Here is a 15785-nt window from a genome sequence, read left to right on the forward strand (position 1 = left end):
CTGTTCTTGTTTGCACTCCACAACGAAACTATTCAATAAACTAAGGCAATGAGAATTGAGTGTTCAACCAAACTCCAAACTCTAAACTCCAACTCTCAATCTTCACCAAGTTCTCTACAACCGACAACTCTATTTCTAACTGCGTTTCGGGTATTGGGCTATTTCTATTGGACTTGGTTGGAGGCAGCCGAATGCAATTTCGTGGGTGTAGGAAACAGGACTCTTAGTAATAATAATAAGAATAAGAAAAGATTGGGGCAATAGGCCCATTGATTAAGCCCAATCCAAAAAACAACTACTTCTTCTTCTTCGCTCCGTAAAACCCATTATTTAACTAACGAGACACGTCCGACGTGAAGGTACGATAAAATTTATGCCGACAATTTTACTCACAGTAATTTCATTCATGGGAAATATTATTTTGTAGGGATGGATCATCCGGATGATGAACGTGCAGTTGGTGATGAGGTCAGCCTCATTTTATTATTATTATTCAAAAGTGAATGTAATTAGAATATTGATTTATGAATTGTGTTATCAGGAAAGTGCTGCTCGTCTTGAGGAATTTAAAAAGTCAGTTGTGGCAAAGATGGCTTTGCGTCAAACTAATTTGAATCCTGAAAGACCAGGTATAATATTTTTATTTTATTTGCTCTCAACTCTCAAATGAAGGATGAATCATATTTGTACTAAAAAAAAAGTGTATATGACCAGATTCAGGTTTCTTAAGGACCTTAGACTCCAGCATTAAACGCAATACTGCTGTTATTAAGAAGCTTAAACAGATAAATGAAGAGCAGAGGGAAGTGATGCTCGAAGATCTAAAAAGTGTCAACTTAAGTAAATTTGTTAGCGAAGCCGTGACAGCTATCTGTGATGCCAAGCTCAAAACTTCAGACATACAAGCAGCTGTTCAGGTTATTATTGTCCTTTTAATTAAATTATCCGTTAGTCTTTCACGGAAAAACAAGTGTTAGAATTAATAGTTAATGCAATTTGAGCTTTTAACAAGTTCTCTCATGTAGGGAAATAGTTGTGAGAGGAATTAAGAAAAGTTTATGTGAGAAGAGATACTAGGGCAAATAGGGATAATAATAAGTAAGGATGTAGCCATTTATATTCTTAGTTGACTGATATAAGCCTCACAAAACACTTGAAATTTGGCATGCTTCAAATGTGCAATCCCACCATTATTATCGTTGTTACTACTTTTTGCCACATTGTTATGATTCTATCTTATATCATAATGTAGAACACAAGCGTTAAGAAAGACAATTATTGCCAGATGCGTTTTCATTTTTAATCCCTCTAGTTTCTGGTTACTTTTAATTGCTTAGATTGTTCTCCTCTGAACTTTCAGCAGTATCTTATATTTTGTAATATATAACATGAACTTATTATCTGCATTTACATGTTCTTTTTATAGATATGCTCGGTGCTTCATCAAAGATACAAAGACTTTTCTTCCACCTTAGTTCAATGTCTTCTGAAAGTCTTCTTGCCTGGAAAATCTGGGGATGATTTGGATTGTGATAGGAACTTGAAAGCCTTGAAAAAGCGCAGCACTTTAAAACTATTGATGGAACTTTATTTTGTTGGTGTTATAGACGATGCCAGCATTTTTATCAACATCATAAAGGATCTCACTAGCATAGAAACCTTGAAGGACCGTGACAATAGCCAAACAAATTTGTCCCTCCTTACAAGTTTTGCTCGGCAAGGGAGAGTTTTTCTTGGCCTTCCTCAGTCAGTACTAGACATTTACGAAGAGGTACATCTTTTTTTTGGTATTTTCGTAACTAATCTTCCCTGACACTGTTGCCTTATATTCCACAAATCAGATGTAAGATCTGCTTGTGTGTGTAGTTTGTCTATAAAGACAGTTCTTTACTTCTCTAAGATGGCATCTTTATATCATATAACGCCTTTTTCCTTAGTGTCTTATTGCTTCTTGATTTGTGAATTGTCTAGTCCATCTGTAGGTCGACAAATACTACAGTTCCTATCAGTCTCAGTTGACAGGACACATTATTTTACTTATATTAATTCATCTAAAGAGTTTTGAACCATTACATGAAGCTGTATTTCAATCATTGTCACCAAGTACGGTACGGGTTTAAAACGGTGTACTTGAAAAAAACTTAGTTCGTGTTTTAAACGGAACGTCTCGGGAAAAAAACGGAAAAAAAAGCGTAAAAAAACGTGGGGCATAAAAAAAAAAAGTTTAAAACGGTAAAAGCGGGTTTAAAAGCGTTATAATACGATTATAATACGTAAAAAAAAGCGGTAAAACCGATGATAAATAATATAATAGATAAAGAGTTTGATTTTCTATAAAAGTGGAAAAAAAAATAGACACATAAAATAAAAATAATAATAATACAAATGAAAGAAAATTCAAATACATGATAATATCAAATTATCATTACTCATCCAAATACTATAAGTTTTAGATTCAATTGCCAAAACACTACTCAAAATAAGATACTACTAATTACCAACCATAATGGCATAATTAAGTACTACAAATAAGTTAATAACTTTAAAATTTTCAATTAATTATTAATAGTCCAAAGCAAAATAGAACGGTCTCAATAAGTCAATCTAACGCCCCACTCTTCAAAAAAGGTAAACTCCAAAACCCTTTTTCTTTTCTAGCGTTTAAAAAAAAAAAAAAAAAAAAAAAAGTTTTAAACGGAGATTTTCAAAATCTCGGGTTTTAAACGTTTTTAAGTTTAAAAAAACGGGTTTAAAACGCTTTAAAAGCGCGTTTTTGAAAAACCCGGGTTTTAAACTGGAACCAGACGCCTTGGCAATATCTCGGGTTTTAAACGCGTTTTTTTCAAAAAAACGCCGTATTTGGTGACAATGATTTCAATACATAAAATACACCAATCAAACTTTTGAGAACGTGAAGTATCTCCATTATCATCTGGAAATGTTTGCTAATGCGAAGATGAGAAGACAACTTTGCTATAGAAATTAGATCCATATGATATTCTTTTAAAAGTTGAGAAATGAGTAAACTTGTTCACTCTATTTGACCATACTTGTATCGGATACATGTGATATATAAGATATATCTACTTTTACTGAGCACATAGAAACAACTAATGCAAAACAGGATATTTTTACTTTTAATTGGTTTCATATATGGTCTCTTAACCCTACAGGTAACTCCTGCAGAATGGCATTAAATTTTTTTTTAGCTTACATATTGAATATATTGAAATTGTGTTGCAGTCTTAGTTATTTATAAAATAAAAAAAACAAAAAGTAGCAATGGTAGAAGTGTATGTAGGCGATAACTGATAACATCATTTACAAGGAGGAAATGTGCAATGTGGGTGCAATGCTATTTTACCAGGACCTTCATTCTGTCTTCTTTTGAATGCTTTAGTGCCGTCAACAATCTTTTTCTTCACACTCAGCAATATGTTCTTGTCTTAAAGCTTTTTATAGAATGGGTTGCCTTCTTACACTGTTGTGCAGTTTTTTAAGGGTCTGAATATCACAGCAGATCAAAAGAAAATATTCAGAAAGGCATTTTTTACATATTATGATGCTGCCGTGGAACTTCTTCAGTCTGAGCATACTGTAAGTACCATTTTCACCTCTCATAGAGTTCCTTTTTTTAATACGTCAACCAGTGCTGCAACACCAGTTTGTACTTAGATAGGGGGAATCTCCTCTGTTAATTTTTTTTCCACTCATTTTGTTGTATATTCTTATTCCGAATAATTGTTGAACGCTTACTGTTTGTCCTGTTGAACAGGCTCTTCGCCTGTTGGAGCATGAAAATGCCAAGATTTTGAATGCTAAAGGGGAACTGAGTGACGAAAATGCAAATTTATATGAAAAGCTGCGAAAATATTATGACCAATTATTCCGTGGTGTTGCATCGTAAACTTCTTTATTAACTCTTTTCTCCTTGTCAGTTCAATATATCATTGCTCTTTTGAGGTTGTGCTACTTGAAAACCAGGTGAAACAATAAAATTTCAAGCAATTGGAGAAACTATAAAGATTTGTCTCACTTAATTGTTATTCATATTTGTAAGGGTTAGGATGGATGTGTTGTACAGTTTGTATGGATACTGCTGTTCTTATATGTGTGCGTGTGTGCGTGTGTGTGTGTAATTTCTATGGCTATATGCTTTCTGGTGTGAACTTTTGTGTGTATGTAGTTATGGTTCCCAAAAAAAATTGACGATCACGGTGAACCACCCAACATTAAATTATAGTTATATACATAGACTTGGAGAGAACCAATCAAATATTCTAAATAAGTCAATGTAAGGTAAATAGTTAAACTACTACATCCTTTGAAAGGGAGAAAAATAAAGGGGAAGAACGTATCATGATTTAACGAGTCATGTGGGCTTTATGGCTAGAGAGGAACATGAGACACTTTGATGAGTCTCTGACTTCTATGGTACATGTGATTATAGGGCTCAAGGGATTCATCTTTCTTTGGTCGAAGTTTTGGGAGGAGTGGAGAGACGCACTGTTTGTGAATTTTATGTTCAGATGGGTTACATGATAACATGAAGACAGTTTCTTTACTTTTGTTTTTCTCAGTTGTAGTTTTTTTTTTTTAGTGGTCATGTTTGTGTTTCCCCTCGTTGTGTCTGAGTTGGGTATCTCATTCTACAAAGTTTAACTGAATGGTTAAATGTATATATACATCATTTTACCAATAATAAAAATAGTTGGAGATACTTGATTTTAAGCTTTGTACAGCCGGAAATTGGTTGTTATGCAGAATGTTCTTGAGGTTCATTTTTTGGTTTGTTTTCAGGATCCATCATATTGGCAATGATTTTTCTACCAGTAGCATACAAGGATTATAGTTTCACGTTTCTGTGATTCGTGATATAGAAAAATTGGAAGTACTCTATGTTGAAATCTAGGAAAGCAAACCCCACTAGAATTCCATGTTTTGTAATTTCTGCTCCAACTCTAGTTTTGAAGATAGGCTTGGCTGGCCTTGCGAATTCCGTAACACTTTTTAGAGATGAAATGTTTATTTGCTCTTAGAAGACATTTAAACTACGTAACACAGTTTGCTCTTGAGAAGCAACTAGACTAGCAATAATATATCACAACCTATAAATTATAAGGACACTTTGTTGTGTTTCCTTGATTTATTTTTATTGTTATTCTTATTCTTGTAACTCCCTACAGGTTAGCAGAAGCACTTGATACACAACCCCCAGTAATGCCCGATGATGGGCATACAACTAGGGTGACAACTGGAGATGATGCATCATCCCCTGCGACTGGAAAAGAATCTTCTGCTCTTGAACCTGTCTGGGATGATGAAGATACAAGGGCTTTCTACGAATGCTTACCTGATCTCAGGTTTGCTTTGGTTGTATATTCCAGATTGCTTGTCAGTATACAAAGAATCTTTCTGAATGTTTCTGGTTGCTGTTGGTTAAGTGATAAGACAGTGGTTCTGTTTTTATTTTTAAGGTTTAATCAGTATAATACTATAATTGGGGTTCTCTTCAACAAGAGTCTTTGTTTTGACATGTATTTATATTTATGTTTATGTCTTCTCCAGAGCATTTGTTCCTGCTGTTTTGTTGGGGGAATCAGAGTCTAAGAGTGCCGAACAATCTGCTAAAACACAGGAGCAACCAGTGGTAAGGAATCTATATCTTTCATCTTGTTTTGTAGTCTCTATCAAAGCGTATTCTCTTGAAAAAGCTATATATCTGTAAATGCACTATTATAAAATTTGCAGCAGATCATCTTCCCTTGCACCAAATTATTCTCTTGACCTCTATTAGGAATTTCTGTTTGACATTCTCTTGATGTGATAAACGAAGAACAATTATGCACCGTAAAAGCAACAAGACAAAAAAAGAGCTAAAAATAAAAGAACACAAAAGCTTACGAACAAATTCTTAAGCTGGAGAAAACCAGGATTTGCAGCTAATTCACTTTGCTTGTACTTATAACAAGTGATATGCAGTTGAGCAGCAGGTGCCAACTAGCAAAGTTGGTAAAACCTTTGGGTGATGATACCAAAGGTCTGGGGTTCGAACCCTGCCGCACCAATGAGTTACTGATCTCGTTTAAAAAACAGGCTTACCAATCAAAAAAAAAAAAAGATAGCAGCTGAGCACTTTTACCAGTACGTATTGGGGTTACATAAAGAACACGCTCACCTTTTTTTGCTTTTATTTCGAGAGGGTGGGGGGTAACCCCTGGTTAGTCTAATCAGGCTCTACATACAGAAACAAGTTACTATGAGAAGCAAGAGCCATGACATGTCCCAGGTTAGTCTAGTCAGGCTCTACATACATGGAAACAAGTTTTACTATGAGAAGCAAGAGCCATGACATGTCTCTGGGTAGCTTGCATATAGTGTTAGATTGAAGAAAAACTAAGCAGGAATGGGTCAATGCTCTCGTACCCGAGGCTACATTAGTTCTCAGCATTTGATAGATTAGAGATTATATGAACACGGGATTCGAAGTGTTGATTTCTCCATATGGGGCTATGCAGGACAGGTTATTGGACGATTAACAGCACTATGCCTTTTGGCATTAAGTCACACTCCGGAACCTACTTGCTATTAATCACGTTCTGCTTGCTTCTGACATTTATTTAACATTTCTCTTTATTGTGATAGTCTTTTACGTATTGCATACTAAGTGAAGAATTCTTGTACCTAAGGTATCTTCATCTGAGCCAGACCAAGGTACTGTGGATGCTGGAGAATGTTCTAAGGATTCTGAAGCTTCACAAGAGGTAAAAGCTGATGAGAAAGGGAAAGAGAAAGAGGATAAAGAAAAAGAAAAGACGAAAGATTTGGACAAGGATAGAGGTAAAGAAAAGGATGTTGAAAGAAAAGGAGAGCATGAAAAAGAGAAACTGAAAGGTCTTGAAGGGACAAATCTAGATGCTCTGCTACAGAGACTTCCGGGTTGTGTCAGCCGGGACCTCATCGATCAGTTGACTGTAATTACTATTTGTCTTTCCCTTTTCTTTTTTTTTTTTTTTTTTTTTTCTTTTGTTTCCCTTTTCTAAACCATCACAGACGTTCTTACTGAGAATATTACCCCCGCTCTTTCTGCAGGTAGAGTTTTGTTACTTAAATTCGAAATCAAATCGAAATAGGCTTGCACGTGCATTGTTCAGTGTTCCTAGAACTTCCTTGGAGTTGCTGCCCTACTATTCTCGCATGGTAGCCACACTTTCAACGTGTATGAAGGATGTTTCTTCCATGCTTCTGCAGAGCTTGGAGAATGAGTTCAACAACTTGATAAATAAAAAGGTTTGTTACTGCAATTGGTAAACGCCCCTTAAAAGGCTTTCTTCTATCTCCATTTGTTTTTTGTTTTTTTATTCCATTCAAATTTTTGTAGTCATACTATTCCTTTTCTTCTTTCCACAAAGAAGAGAAAAACTCGTTTGATGATCTCGATGTTTCATTTTCTCAAAATTGTTGTTCTTTTCTTATTGCGATATGATTCAGGATCAAATGAACATTGAAACAAAGATCCGAAACATAAGGTTTATTGGAGAGCTCTGCAAGTTTAAGATTGCCCCAGCTGGTCTTGTCTTTAGCTGCTTGAAGGTGAGATGAAACTGGTTTTCTGCCACTATGCCTATTGTTCTAATTTGTGTTCTGAATGCTAGTTCTGCTACAAGGTTTCCTTTCTGTGTTTCATTTTACCAAAAGATATTTGAGATAAGTTTAAGATTAAGATGATATTGAGCTGTAACAGTAGATTGTTTTGAGCCCTCATCTCCTGATCTTATATGAAAAAGTGTTCAATACATACTTCAGTTAACTTTCCGGTACTTTTCTAGTATCTTAAAAACATTCGGGGGGAAAAGAAAGAAAATAGAAATTTTTTTAGTATCTTTCATTCTTGAATTTTGGCATATGTGGCTTTTAGTGGGGAAAACAAACTCATTCAGGTTAGAATAGTCTTAATTATACTCATGGGAGGACGCTATTTCTTTTAATCAGGCGTGTCTTGATGACTTTACTCATCACAACATTGATGTTGCATGCAACCTTCTTGAGACCTGTGGGCGTTTTCTGTATCGATCTCCTGAAACAACAATACGCATGGCGAACATGTTGGAGATATTGATGCGGTTGAAAAACGTCAAAAATTTGGATCCTCGTCACAGCACCCTTGTTGAAAACGCTTATTATCTGTGCAAACCACCTGAAAGATCTGCTCGAGTGTCTAAAACCCGTCCACCTTTGCATCAGGTATAGCTTACGTTTGACTTGATATGAATCAGCTAATACGTTCACCAATGTGGTCATGTGGATTTTTTCCTTTTGACAGCAACCAGGAGATTTTATAGCTTTCTTAAAATGTTTTTCTTCCCCTTTGTTCTTTTTCTTTTTGTAGTATATTAGAAAGCTGCTTTTCACGGACCTGGACAAATCCTCCATTGAGCATATTCTGAGACAGTTGCGTAAATTGCCCTGGAATGAATGCGAACCATACCTCATAAAATGTTTTATGAAAGTTCACAAGGGAAAATATAGCCAAGTTCACCTGATTGCTTCGCTTACAGCTGGTCTGAGTCGTTATCATGATGAATTTGCTGTGGCAGTTGTGGACAAGGTAGGTTCCTATTCTCTCTCTCTAACAAAAAACCTCTTTATAATAGAGGTTGATGCTTACAGCCCAAGCAACTAGGTGTAAAGAAATTGAACCCCCAAAAAAAACCGATGTAAGTGGAAATCAAACCCAAGACCTCCTGATACAACCACCAGGGCCATGACCAATTGAGCTACTGGACACTTGACAATCACACACACACACACACTCACAACACGCAGACTCACTCATAGTTAGGTTTTCACTTGATAATCAAATGTTACTATTTAAAATAGGGATATTCGAACGTGATTAATTGCAGTTCTTCAATTATATCAGTTGATCATTGTTATGTGTATACCTTCACTTTGTCCTGGCTTTCTTATAGATTGTTATGATTATTTCAGGTTCTGGAGGAGATTAGATTGGGTTTAGAGTTGAATGACTATAGTTTTCAGCAAAGACGCATTGCACATATGCGCTTCTTGGGGGAGCTCTACAACTATGAGCATATAGATTCCTCTGTTATTTTTGAAACACTATATCTGATTCTCGCTTTTGGCCATGGGACATCGGAGGTATGAAATTGTAAATTTTCTGCTGATAAACTTCTTTGGAATTTCCTTAATTTGTTATAGCTCATATTTGTAGGATAAAGAAAAATTGTCACAGCATTTTTTTTTTTGGATTGGTAAAGAGTTTCATATTTTCATTAAAATGAAGAAGTATGTAGAAAACCTACAAGCTGAACAAAAGTTAGAAAGAAAAGACATCCTCAAAAGTAGCTTTGACTTCCAACTTATCGCTGCATTCTATTTTGGAACATCCCTAGCACACTCGTTATCTTAACAACCTTGCCATTCCTTTTTCTTTTAGTGTAAACATAGTATGTGGCTTGGCGAAACATGGTCTTTTGTCCTTGATGCTTAATAACTTTAGGTAAGGCCGTTCCGAATTTTTTGGCAGTGCTGAAGGCAAGGGCAATAACTAGTCCTTTATGTAAGAGCACATTGAGAAGTCTCAGGAAATTTTGGTGCTAAAGGCAACTATATGCACTCATACAATCATACACTCATACACATTGAATCTCAGACTAGTCAGGAAGTATATACAGTACTGAAGTGGCGTTTCCAAATATATATGAAAAAGAAATAGATACTCATGTAGTTTTTCTGACATGCATCCTGCCTTTTTTGGTGTCCAAGTATCAGGACCCAAGTTCAGAGTATCCCTTTTTTTTTTGTTCGGTAAAATAGAGGTTTTATATTAATATATAAAGGGAGTTTAGGATGAGATATCCTATTACAAGGCAAGAAAAAGAAACAAGGAAAGAAAAAAAAAAACAACGACAAAGAGAATACCGGAAAACTGAATTAATTACAACATGCGAAGCAAAGCCTCCCAACGGAACACCAACATCCCAAAAGGTGTGTCCTCCATTTCTCCCAAACCTTTGACCAGAGAAATATTAAGCCTTTTATTGAGATGACCTCTTCTGCTTCCTTGAAATGTCTCATGTTCCTCTCCCTCAAAAGGCCCCACATAATTGCAAAAGGAAGGATATTCTACAGATAAGAACTCTCAAGGAATGCACCCTTAGAACCCAAGAACCTAATAGATCTTTCACTGACCGGGAGTAACATAAACCACCCTTGACTGGCGGACAAAATAAGTCCAAACCTCCCAAGAGAAACTACAGTGGATGAGAGTGTGAGAAACCGACTGCGTCGGACATACATAAGGGACAAAAATCTAAGTTACATTGACACGGATAGGTGTCTGTGTCCAACACAGATGTGAAGTGTGTGCCACGGTGAAATATCAAATGTTGAGGTAAATCACATACAAAATGTGTCCGACATGGACACGTGGATACACATCCGACACAGATTTTTTTCAAAATATGGTATGTCCATGTAACCTAGACAAAAATTAATAATGATTTTCTTCCTCTGAATGAGGTTATCTACAGTGAGAATTTTAATCTGTGCTGCACAGTGCACACCACAAGAAGAAGAGCGACATTATGAATAAAAAAGATTGCAGAAATTCCAGTGTTTCAAAAATAACTAACTTAACTTCAACTAATTTACATATATTCGGGGAAGAACAGTACATACCCTAAAGTTTCCAATAGAATTTGCTGAGAATGTAGGCAGTGTGTGAAAGTGTTTTTATAAGCCCTAGACCATATTGGAAAGCTAGGAGCTGTGTTACATGTTTTTTCCTTATTTAGGAGACCGTATTTGGTATTTCGTCCTGCTTTTATTAATATAATTGGAGTTCTACTGAATCCAAAAAATGGAAAAAAGACAAAGATAAAACAGTTCAACTATTACTGATTAGGCCAAGTTGCCATTAAATACTGAGATGGACTAATAAGATTCCTATTCTGGAATTAGAAGAATTGGCAGGGCCGGCTCAACCCAAAGTGTGGCCTAAGGCAGATTTCATATTGAGGCCTTTTTTCTCAAAATATTAATAAAGAAAAATAGTACGTAAGTCATAAGAAACTAAGAATTGAGCCCTATACATTTTGGGAAGTATTTTTTTTCCCCACGTATTGTGTGAGGAGGCCTTTTGTTTTTTTCAGGAAGGGATTTACATGTTTAGAGTCCTAGTTTTAGAAAAAAAATTGGGATTTTATGATATAAACAAAATTAAGGCCTATTTTTAAGGTGAACTTTGGAGATTTTCCAACAAACCAGGCAACTTACGAGGCCTTTCTCAGAGAGAGGCCTTAGGTGGTCGCCTTTTTTCCATAAAGGATGAGCCAGCACTGAGAATTGGCAACAATGATGAGGTAAGGATGATACTGATGAACAAGAAAATAGAAAGGGGGATTGTCTGTTAGTTCTGCACGTGTTTTAAGTATGCATGTGTGGTTGCATGTGTTATGGTATGCGTCCCTGAGTCAAATTTCCTTTTTTGGATTTGTAATTCTTTGTTCTCAAAGAAATAAGTAATACTTCCAGAGATAGGCGTGGTATGTAATTGAGAAAGAATTGCGTGAATCCTCGTCTAGATGCTGTTAATGATAGATCACCTCATCGTTTGTATGATTTTCCATTTAGTGTTTCAATTTGCTTCACTTTGCATCTGTCTACCATGGTTTCTCTCCGGTATGTTCCTGGGCCTTCTGACATTTGTTTAGATTCATTAGTTAACCTTTCTACTTATAATTTTCATTTTAAGGCATTGACGTAGTTTGTCAACGTAAAGTGTGTAGTCATATGGTTACATGCGGGGCATCATATATATGACAAATGTCAATAAGGTTATGTGACAGCTAATGGTTATTGTTTTACAAGTTCCTTTCTATAAGGATCAGTTCGAACATTTATAGAGGTTATATGCTAGCTTGAAACTTTGAAAGGGAAAAAGGACAAAAAATATCGAGGACTGTTGTAACACTATATCTTGGTGGTTCTGTTTAGATGCTTGTTCATTGATATCTATGTTATTTTTATATCAACCTCCTCATACATCTTTATTTCTTTTATAAAGCAAGATGTGCTGGACCCGCCAGAAGATTGTTTCCGCATTAGGATGGTTATAACGCTTCTCCAGACATGTGGGCACTACTTTGATAGAGGTTCTTCAAAGAGGAAACTTGACAGGTTTCTTGTATATTTCCAGAGATACATTCTCAGCAAAGGTTCGACACCACTAGACATTGAGTTTGACCTGCAGGTTAGTTGTGCTACCTATTTATCCTGGAATTGATATTTTAAGAACCACTAACTGAGAAATGGAAAAAAATTGTTTTCACCACGTGTAATCTTTTTGAAAAGTAACTTTATACATATATCATGCGTTAATATGGTCAGTCAGTTGCGGTTGTACATAGTCCGTACTCCATACCCACAATACTTTTCACAAGTCTTAACCTGTAGACAAATTTGACAACTTGCTTGCCTTTCTTCCACTTGTAGATCGACTTTTTGCTCCACGTGTGCATATTTCTTGTTCTTTTACTCACCTTTAAGGTTTTTTGTATTTAGTCATAATTCCATCGAGCCCCAAGTTTTCAAGATGGTCATCTCTAGGGTGAACTCGGCCCTTTTATTTATTTATTATTAATTGCTAACAATGTTGTCAAAGTCACTGGAATCCTTGAAGTGAACATCACCACAACACCCGAGGTTCTAAAGTAAAAACTTTAAAATTTTTATTAATGTTATAGCTAGAATGTTTTGATGCTGCAAATCTTACAAATTTTCATATGGTATCAGGGTAAATAATAAAATTCTATGTTACATGGACACGCCATGTGACATATTTTAAAACAATCTGTGTCGGCTTTGTTTCCACATTTCCATGTCTGTGACACGACACACACTATTGTATGTGGTATACCTCAGTTTTTTTTTTTTTTTTTTTTGCTGTCGGACACTTTGCGTCTGTATCGGATACGGATACGCATATCTGTGTTGATGTAACTTAAATACAATTAAACAAATAGGGCAAAAAATAATACAAGGTTGCTAGTAGAGTTTCAACCTTTTTTTTTTCTCTTTCGACACACCTTGGGCACCGCCTTATAAGCATAAGCATTATGGGAACCAGTAGAGGTGATATCAACCACTTTCCACAAATGCTAAATGGCTTGCGGATCACCTTCCGAATGTGATTGTGTCTAGGTGCTATAGGGAGGATATGTGTGCTAGTTTGGCGGAAATTATAGATATTTTGCCCCTTCTAGAGATTATAGTATCCATGATTTTTTAAGCAATTGGGATGCTATGGTTTTGCATATAGCATTGTTGTATTGGGTGCCCAGGTTGGGGCGGTAAATTTGATCATTAGCATCTCGCTAAGGTCTACCCAGCCATATGTAATTCTTCGATTTTGGATGGAAGTAACTTTATCGATGAGAAAATGATAATAATAAAAAAAACACTGTTGCTCCACTAAAACAGTGCCTGTTTTTCCTTTAAGAGTATTAGATGTCTATGGTTTGTTTTTTGAAATGATTTGTCTTCTGAGTTGTAGACAGGTTCCCAGTAAACTCATTATGCTTAGTCGCTATCTGTTACAGTTTTTCAGCAAGTGGTGGGTAGCGCCAGAACTAAGGGTGTGTTTGATCTTTGGGAATAATTCCCTTGGAAATTTCCATTTTAATAGGTGATGGTGATTATGGGATCAAACCCTTGCTTCTATGGGAATTTTTTACAACTCAATAGCTGTAATTGATTACAGTTTTTAAGTGGAAAAAGTTCCCACTAACATGGACTAACGAATGAGATTAGCCTACAAATGAGTTGGAATTATTCTCACAAATCAAGCACACCCTCATTCAGACATGAATGGAAATATATATGTTGGTCTGAGTTTCAGTATTTCACAACCATATACAAGACTTCCATGTGTTAATTCATTCTTCTTTTAATTATCTAATGCTTTTAAAGAAGAGATTATAGGATCCGTATTGTAAGTGGGTGCAAATGCTTAGTTAGAAGTGTTTATTATCCTTGAAAATGATCTATAATTCTAAGTTTTCCACTGGACCAGATGTTGATTCAACTGATTCTTGACTGGTCATCTCATTTAGGACATGAGATGTCTCAGAGACGCCTTCCCTCCTTCCGTTTATGAAATCTTCCCTGTTGTTTTTCTGAACGAAATGGAAGTGGGGAGGAGTTTTTTGAGCTAATGAAAAGGATTTATTGAAGTATACAAACTTTTTTTTTCTTTTGTTGTTGTCATGGTTTAGCACAGTACGTAAAAGTATAAATTATATTTAGGCTGGTTGTGGGAACTTGTTAACTTCGTGGACACATGATGAACCGTTTATGAATTGATGCTTTTTTCAAGTAAAATGGTTTCGCTGCTAGTTCTACTTAGTCTGTTGTTCAGATCTATAATGTTTGGTATGGTATTTTCTTTCAACTTCGAACGTATTAAAACTTACAGGTTAACCGTTTGCAGGACTTGTTTTTGGATCTACGCCCAAACATGATCAGATATTCATCCATTGAGGAAGTTAATACTGCACTTATAGAACTCGAAGAACATGAGCGTAGTAACTTAAACGATAAAACTAGTACTGAGAAGCAGTTGGACACAGAGACTTCAAAACATTCAGGAAGATCCACCAAAATATCTTCTTCTAATGGAACTGTCATGGCAAATGGGCTTGGGGAAAATGGCAAAGGGCATGGAGATGCAATAGGAGACAGTGAAAGTGACTCAGGAAGCGGCAGTATGAATGCAGATGGGCATGAAGACGAAGATGACTTGTATGAGGACAAATCAGAGAATCAGGAAGATGAAAGTCAGAGTGACATTGATGATGATGATGGCGGTGGTCCTGTTGCCTCTGATGAGGATGATGACGTTCAGGTCAGACAGAAGGTGGTACAGGTAGATCCCCAAGAAGAAGCTGACTTTGAGCGGGATTTCAGGGCTATAATGCAAGAGAGCTTGGATTCACGCAAGTTGGAGTTGCGGTCCAGACCAACCTTAAACATGATGATACCAATGAATGTGTTTGAGGGATCAGCCAGGGATCATCATGGAAGGGGTGTTGAGGGAGAGAGTGGAGACGAGATAGTAGACGAAGATGGTGGTGAGAGGAACAAGGAAGTGCGTGTTAAGGTTCTAGTGAAACGGGGAAGCAAACAGCAAACAAAGCAGATGTTCATACCCCGGGATTGCTCACTAGTGCAAAGCACAAAGGAGAAAGAGGCTGCCGAACTTGAAGAGAAGCAGAACATCAAGAGACTGATCTTGGAATACAATGACAGGGAAGAAGAGGAGAATGGGATTGGAACGCAACTAGCGAATTGGATACAAACTGGAGGGAGCAGATCAATGGGCAGAGGAAACACATGGGACGGGTCTGGGGGAAGAGGTGCTGGAGTGCGTTATCGGCCTGGTAGCCATGTTTCTGGTGGGGGTGGTCTCTATTACGGCAGAAGGAGGTGAAGTGCAACGACCTACGTACAAGTGGGATGAAATTTTGTCTTTCTTAGTTGATATATTACTGGTGAACTGAGGGAGATCTGAGTAACAAAGGGAGGAGGTTACTCGTATAAATAATGGGTGGGTGGGTTTCAGTCAAGAAATGTTTGCCTCTAACTCGGCATGGCCTGTGTGTAATATTATATATATATATTACATTAAAGAGTGTACATGTTTACTGCCATCCCAATCTTATATGTGAATAGATCGTGTGATCGCCCATTTCTTACATGGT

General features: G+C 36.5%; 1 protein-coding gene across 1 annotated transcript; it reads left to right on the forward strand.

The window, feature by feature from the left end:
* Nucleotides 1–264: 264 nt before the first annotated feature.
* Nucleotides 265–15779, forward strand: LOC147488127 (regulator of nonsense transcripts UPF2). The gene is made up of 17 exons (XM_086572544.1): nucleotides 265–359; nucleotides 428–468; nucleotides 542–629; nucleotides 715–917; nucleotides 1427–1771; nucleotides 3493–3597; nucleotides 3776–3903; nucleotides 5187–5363; nucleotides 5569–5650; nucleotides 6690–6974; nucleotides 7093–7290; nucleotides 7492–7593; nucleotides 7993–8244; nucleotides 8390–8608; nucleotides 8992–9162; nucleotides 12092–12277; nucleotides 14516–15779. The coding sequence occupies exons 2-17, from the start codon at nucleotides 430–432 to the stop codon at nucleotides 15512–15514; spliced, it is 3579 nt and encodes a 1192-aa protein (XP_086428670.1). The 5' UTR covers nucleotides 265–359; nucleotides 428–429; the 3' UTR covers nucleotides 15515–15779.
* Nucleotides 15780–15785: the final 6 nt, after the last annotated feature.

This window comes from Coptis chinensis, chromosome 7, assembly GCF_015680905.1.
Source record: "Coptis chinensis isolate HL-2020 chromosome 7, ASM1568090v1, whole genome shotgun sequence".
NCBI classification, from domain to species: Eukaryota; Viridiplantae; Streptophyta; class Magnoliopsida; order Ranunculales; family Ranunculaceae; genus Coptis; species Coptis chinensis.

Excerpts from the sequence above, each read along its gene's own strand:
- LOC147488127 (XM_086572544.1), top strand. The coding sequence starts at position 430 with ATGGATCATCCGGATGATGAACGTGCAGTTGGTGATGAG. Across the intron at positions 918-1,426 it reads ACATACAAGCAGCTGTTCAG|ATATGCTCGGTGCTTCATCA; the intron begins GTTATTATTGTC and ends TTCTTTTTATAG. Across the intron at positions 8,245-8,389 it reads CCCGTCCACCTTTGCATCAG|TATATTAGAAAGCTGCTTTT; the intron begins GTATAGCTTACG and ends TTCTTTTTGTAG.